The sequence below is a fragment of the Pollicipes pollicipes genome, unplaced genomic scaffold (genome assembly GCF_011947565.3).
Source record: "Pollicipes pollicipes isolate AB1234 unplaced genomic scaffold, Ppol_2.1 Scaffold_6138;HRSCAF=7277_pilon_pilon_pilon, whole genome shotgun sequence".
Taxonomy (NCBI): Eukaryota; Metazoa; Arthropoda; class Thecostraca; order Pollicipedomorpha; family Pollicipedidae; genus Pollicipes; species Pollicipes pollicipes.
Window position 1 is genome coordinate 32,116,249 of NW_023596818.1, and position 6,401 is coordinate 32,122,649.

The 6,401-nt window shown below is 51.6% G+C and overlaps 1 protein-coding gene and 1 long non-coding RNA gene across 4 annotated transcripts; both read left to right on the forward strand.

Moving 5' to 3' along the window:
- Positions 1-1,739: 1,739 nt before the first annotated feature.
- LOC119105283 (uncharacterized) lies at positions 1,740-3,436 on the forward strand. 3 transcript variants are annotated; one of them, XR_005095043.1, is made up of 3 exons: positions 1,740-1,823; positions 2,875-2,936; positions 3,364-3,436. It is a non-coding gene; the product is annotated as an uncharacterized LOC119105283 (long non-coding RNA). The 3 variants fall into 3 exon arrangements; XR_005095045.1 differs by having other exon boundaries at positions 1,749-1,769; XR_005095044.1 differs by having other exon boundaries at positions 1,754-1,833.
- A 30-nt stretch (positions 3,437-3,466) lies between these two features.
- LOC119106464 (xaa-Pro dipeptidase-like) lies at positions 3,467-6,299 on the forward strand. The gene is made up of 5 exons (XM_037230106.1): positions 3,467-3,548; positions 4,590-4,781; positions 5,132-5,179; positions 5,444-5,505; positions 6,251-6,299. Exons 2-5 carry the CDS (start codon positions 4,710-4,712, stop codon positions 6,297-6,299), a joined length of 231 nt encoding a protein of 76 aa, XP_037086001.1. The 5' UTR covers positions 3,467-3,548; positions 4,590-4,709.
- The last annotated feature ends 102 nt before the right edge of the window (positions 6,300-6,401 follow it).

A 6,401-nucleotide genomic window follows, 5' to 3' on the forward strand; every position in this document is an offset into this window, starting at 1 on the left:
CGACAACATACACATATCAAGTGCGGCTTATCGTAAGTACACTTTCCAGCCCGCGGCAGAGAGGCCAGCAGATAGCCCTGGTTTGGATCGCCAGCCGCATTGGCATGGCTGGAGACGGGTCGGCTGACCAGGCTGCGAAAGCAGCCAACCTACTGCCGCCCAGCGGCGTTGTGCGAGTTCCTACGAGTGACCTGCGCGCGCCAATAAAACTCTGCGTTACAGCAGAATGGCAGACAAGGTGGGATCAGGAGAGCAGCCAGAATAAGCTCAAATCCATTACACTTGGGTAGGTCACTGGTCGTCCGCACTTCGTAAGTCGAGGAAAGAAGAAGTTATATTGACTCGCCTGCGTACTGGCCGTAGCTAAAGCACACACTAATTCCGACTGAGCGACGCAGCAGTCGCTCCCACATGTGATATGTGCGGCGAGGTCCTCACTGGCAGGCTGCGCTGGTAGTTGCTGAGGCTGCACATCTAGTTGCTGAGAGGCAAATTTCTTTGGACGTTAAGTTACTCTGACTTCACGTGTAGGTGAACATCCAGAGATCGACCTACGCGACGTGGTACTGTTCCTGATTGCTGTTGGAATCCACGTAATATACTCAACTCAATAGCACTAAAAAATTGCTGTGTAATTAAAATGTGAGGAGAGTGCAAAATGGTCTCAGTAGCCGACAGGCTCCATTTTAATGCGAGTCATCGGTCGCATGGAGGCCCAAAGTCGCCAAGTTCTGTTGCGCTTTGCGTCAAAAACTGTGCCTGTTTGGCCAGCTATGGGCCCCTTCGGGCCCAAGGGGAGTCATGGCTCCGTGTCCCCTTGGATCCACCCCTGTCAAAAACGCCTCAAACCAAAATTGGCTGTAGGCAGCTCCATGCCCTGAGCCCATGGGATCGATGAGCACGAAACCTTCACCAATCGGTACGACGGAACAGACTCGGAGCACAGGGTTGTCTGCAACCACATTTTTCCCGGTTTTTGGAATTTTGGTGACCTTGATCTGACCCGAGGTCACCACATTCTGGAATGCGCAGGACGGCGGCCATGGCACATCGATTGGTGAAGATTGCATGCTGATCGGTTCCAGAGGCTTGGAGCGTGGGGTTCTCTGCAGTAATTTTTGGTTGTTTTGGGGCATTTTTTGTGACGCTTGATCTGACCTAATTGGCAATCATAATCTGGGAAGGATGGGATATAGACTTATCTATGTACCATGTACTGTTATCCAAGGTTATCCATGTACTGAAAAGGATAAGATATAAACTATGGTGCATGGATTAGTGAAGGTTTCATGCTGACCATTGCCATAGGTTTGGAGCGTGGGGTTGGCTGTAACCAATGGTGGTGATTTTAAGCGTGTTTGGTTACATTCGACCTGGCGCGAGGTCACCATGTTCTGGAAAAAACAGAATATCGTTTATGTCGCATCGATTGGGGAAGGCTTCACGCTGATCGGTGCCATAGACTCAGGAATATGGGTTGTCTGCAACCGTTTTCCGGTTTGTGACATTTTTGTGACCTCTGACTTAACCCAATGATGCCGTATTCTGGAGTGGCTAGGTTATTGACCAAGTGGCATTAAATGGTGGAGGTTTGGTGTCGATCATGGCCGTGGAATCGAAGTATGGGGTTGTCAACGAGTTTAGTCGGCCGTTTAGGCCGTTAGATAGCCTTAGTTTAGGCAATATCTTTGCGATGGACGGACTCGAGTTCATTGACCCTATCGCGTTTTGTTCCACTGCGGCCGCAGTCACGCGGTGGTGGCGCGTAGGTAGGTGGTGCTAATCGAGCTCTCGTCAGCAGCGGTCCAAGCCGTCTCGGGCAGGTTCGGATAGGTCCTGAGGAATAGGTACCTGCTTTGACTTTGTTGCCCTGGATGGATTTTACGCGCATCGGCGCAAGTGAGAGTCGTCAGGTTGAGAATGCGCCGCGCTATCGTGGTGATTGTGTGCGAAGGGTGAGGTCTACCTGCTTGTGAGTGAGGTGCAACTTTGCGTCTTAGGTATATGCATGTGGAATGTGCCTATCAGCCAATACCATGCTTGACAGCAAGTATGTCAGCATATACCTTTTTGTATGTATTGGTCCTTAAAATTCCCATGCAGACAGGCCAGGGGCAAAATTTTGGTGTCACCAGCATAGGCCTTTTACTTATTAAATGTTCTGAATTAGCTGAATCTAGTGTTATATCAGCACAGTATTAGTATGAGTGGATGCAGACATTTTGGTTCTAGTACATTCATTCAGTTTTTTGTGTCTACTCCATGTAAAATTTGTTTTAGGTACATTAGGTTGGGCTAAGCCAGGCTAGGCTAGGCCAGGCTAGGCTAGGCCAGGCTAGGCTAGGCCAGGCTAGGCTAGGCCAGGCTAGGCTAGGCTAGGCCAGGCTAGGCTAGGCTAGGCTAGGCTAGGCTAGGCTAGGCTAGGCTAGGCTAGGCTAGGCTAGGCTAGGCTAGACCACACTAGGTTATGTTAGGTTGGGCTACATTAGGCTAGGTCAGGTTAGGTTAGATTTGTGTTACTCCTCTTCTGAAAAGGCTATTTTCATTGAGGAATTGCAGGTGGATTATAACTTCATAGCAATGGCACCAGCAGGTTGGCAGTGTTAAGTCCTGGGATCGCTTGAATGTAATCTATAGTAATTATTAAATGTTGAATTTTGAAGGTAGGCATGTAGCTGTACCTGTTGCATGGTTACCTACAACACTTTGTGCCATAAAGCAGATGATTTATGTACAGTGCTCTTTAGTAACATAAGGTATCTATGTCTACTTGTGTTTGTGTACCTATGTCTACCTACCATCTGTCTACTTGTGTTTCTGTCTACCTAGCTACCTGTCTACCATTGGCTGTACATGCCCAATTTCATGTTTCAGGTAGCTGAAAGGATTAGCAAACTGCGATTTAAGTAAATAACAAGACACCTGACAATGGCAAGGTAAGGGTCGGTGGGATGCAGATGACAGAATCTCACTGCCAAGGGGAATATCTTACGTCTCATGCAGTGGCTGTATGACTGTGTGATTTTGAGAGTTGGCACCACTACCAGCATTTCTCTTCTGACTCAAAACCAACTTTTAGTTGCCTCCCATTTTCTCCTAATGACATCGTGCCACATTCTTGGCATATTGCTCTCAACCATCCCACATGTCTTGTGGCACAGCAGCTGGTGGCTGCCACATGGGCAGCCATGGGCAGTCTGGACCTACCTGCTGTTGCCTGGACTTGAGATTTGGAAAGTGCAGAGCAATGTGCTATTGATGGCAGATGCAGGGTGAACCATCCTGTTAGCTCTCCAATGTGGAAGATTGTTTCCTTACAGTGCCTGTCATAACAACCGCATTAACGATAAGTCTGAATGGCAGCGAGGGCTTCTGCCTGGGGGAGCACACCCTGAAAGTGCCACTGGAGCTGCACCGGCTGAACCGGCAGCGACTCTGCAAAGAGTTTGCGGAGCACTGACGGCGTGCCGGCCGGCGCGGTGGTCGTGCTGCAGGGGGGCGAGGCGACCACACGCTACTGCAGTGACGCCGAGCACGAGTTCAGACAGGTGCGCCCACCACCGCTCCGACGGCCGGCTGGCTGCGGCTGCGGCTGCGGTGGAGGCCGCGGCTGGCCCGGTGCATGTCCCTGGGGCACTCAGACTCCCTCAGGGTTTTGTGATAGGTTTGCCTTGGCTTTGGGTTCGGGCACAGGAGAGTAACCGTGCTATTGCTTGCAGATGCAGCGTGAACCACCCTGCTAACTCTCCTGTTTGAGGGGCTGTTTTCTTGCCACACTAGACGGGTCGGATGATCATGCTGACCTAGAAATGATCCATGCCTGTTGCCGTGCGCTCTCCGGCTTTTGCGCGTCCCCACGAAATGGTCGCGATCAGACGGCCCTGTAAGTGCATTGACCAGTACGTGCAAAGGCCACTGGTATGAGGAGTATTGGAGGTGACTGAGCGAATATCATACATATACCTCTATTTTGAATAAACTTGCTGTCAATTGGCCACCAGCTAAAATATGCAAAAATATGAAAAGATATGCAAAAAATGCGCAAAAATAAAATGTGCGGAGGGATCTTTACGGAGGGACCTGTACACGGTATCGGTGGCGTTATCAGTGTCAGTGGCTCGCCCTTTGATGGCTGGTATATGGACACATGTGCTGCTGTTTTTTCTCGTACTGGCCGCAACCATGGGTGCATCGGCGGCATTTCAACCTTTGATTATGCCGGCTTCTTGCGGCAGGCAGGTTTGAATGGAGCCTTTATGAGAAACATTCCAGATGAGAGAGCACGTTTTCACATGATCCGTGGTGCCAAGCATTTGGCCTGCAGTTATACCGAGTATTCTTGGCGCTGTCTCACTGGCGAATGATGCGATGCACCGGTAAATCACGAGATGCTGACCTCCGGTAGGATTTTTGAGGGAACGCGACGCAGCAGCTTGTGCTCAGGCTGCTGGAGTATCGCTGGTACACAAACGCTGCGGACGTCGTCGTCATGCCGCCACCGCGTACACAGAGCGCCGCGCTGGCCGCTGGCTGCCGCGCCGAGCGCTGCGTCTGCCGCGCCGGGCGCTGACGTCTGTCCCCGCGCGCAGGAGTCATTCTTTCACTGGGCGTTCGGGGTCCTGGTACCGGACTGCTATGCCTGCATCGAGGTGGCCAGCGGGCGCACCACCGTCTTCTACCCGCGCCTGGACGAGGTGTACGCCACCTGGATGGGCCGCCTGCTCACCGCCGACGACGTCAAGGCTCAGTACGGCGTAGACGACGTCAAATACGTCGATGAGGTAGCTGCACGAGACGACCGCTTGTGCTGGCTTGTATGGCCCTCCCCCTGCGGCTAGAAGGGTGTGTCTTGGGATCTTTGGTATGCCTTCGCTTTTGCCGTTACTTTCGGTGGATTTTCAACCAACATAAAATTTTGCTTGTGACAAAAGATTATTTCTAAGTTACATACAAAGCTATAAGGTTTAGGTTTACGTGGATTAACAAAGGTTATGCCAAACCATCCACTTGGGATCGTGCAGTCGACGTTTAGTCGGATGACGCGGTGGTGGCACTTTATTTCGTGCGGCCTGTGTTCCTGCGCATCAAGACTTGATGGAAGCACTGACCTCTGTGTTGCTGTGCTCCGCAGATAGCGAACGTCATCCAGGGAATGAAACCGGATATGCTTCTTTTGCTGGTAAGGAGGTGATTAGGGGCGTGTACGCTCACCCTCCTTGCGAGACTGGAGCGTTTTTCTGGCATGTTTTGCCTCTGTTCTTTCATCCGCAGCATGCTGTCCGAAGTGCATTGGTTTTTGTATTGTCCCACGCCGGGATTGGCGGTACGTATTGATCGAGTTGCTGTCCTGCAGTTGGGCTGCATACGGCCGCCCCCGTCACTTGAACAGTTATCAGCTCATTGTGCTGCTCCATTCATCGCTGTTTCTGTGATCTTATTCCAGGAAGGCGTGAATTCGGACAGCAAGAAGACCACGCGACCTGCCGCGTTTGATGGCATGAGCAAGTAAGCGTTCTTACTCACAAAGGCAACAAGCGATCGGTATGTGGGCGGCATCTGACATACGCTCTCGGGATTGAAGCATCAAGTGGGTTGGTGTGCCCTGGTTGTTAACCGATGACCCAGTACACCGTATGACCCCGGACAACACCCTGAGCCATACCCCATTGGTACCGGGTGTTCGTAAGTGCGCTATGGTTCTTTACATGCAGGCATGTCTCGTCGCTGTGCGTTCATGTAATGGGTTCGGCCTACAGGAGAGGGATTTTTAGTTCCATGCACATATGGTGCGATATATCCTCTTGCTTTTGTTGGACACTTTTTGTCAGCCATGTGCGATTTCTTCTGCAGTTTGTGTGCAAAGGTTTCCTAAGCATATGCTAGTAGGAGGCTAGTATCGCTGTGGTGTGCCAGCGACCAAATACCAGCCTCTCAGTGCATATTTTTGTTCAAAAAACAGTTTTTCGTTAGCCCTAGTACTCTAGTACTAGGGCTAGTAGTTAGCCCTAGTACTCTAGTACTAGGGCTAGTACCTAGTACTGGTGCTCTCGGACGCGTCGGATAAATTTAGCGCACACCTTATCTACTTAACGACTGCTAGGACACCTCACGAAGTTTTGTGCTACGGGCGCGTCATTTTCACACATGGCCCGTTGGACGACGGACGGCAACGCCGCATGACCGGGCGGTGTCGCCGTCCGTCTTGTGTCCGGCCCACTTGTGTCGTTGAGGCCGGCTCTCCTGCCGCCAGGTTCAAGACGGACTACGGCCTACTGTACCCGGTCATCTCGGAGCTGTGAGTGGCCTCTCGGTCGCGCCGATAGGCGGTGCAGGGAGTCACGCGCTCTGCACCGCGACAGATAGTGAGAGCGGCTATCTGGGGGCCGACTGTGGGTCTGGGC

Coding starts and splice junctions, on each gene's coding strand:
- LOC119106464 (XM_037230106.1), top strand. CDS start 4,710: ATGGGCCGCCTGCTCACCGCCGACGACGTCAAGGCTCAGTACGGCGTA. Junction 4,782..5,131: donor ACGTCAAATACGTCGATGAG/GTAGCTGCACGA, acceptor TGTGCTCCGCAG/ATAGCGAACGTCATCCAGGG. Junction 5,506..6,250: donor GCGTTTGATGGCATGAGCAA/GTAAGCGTTCTT, acceptor TCCTGCCGCCAG/GTTCAAGACGGACTACGGCC.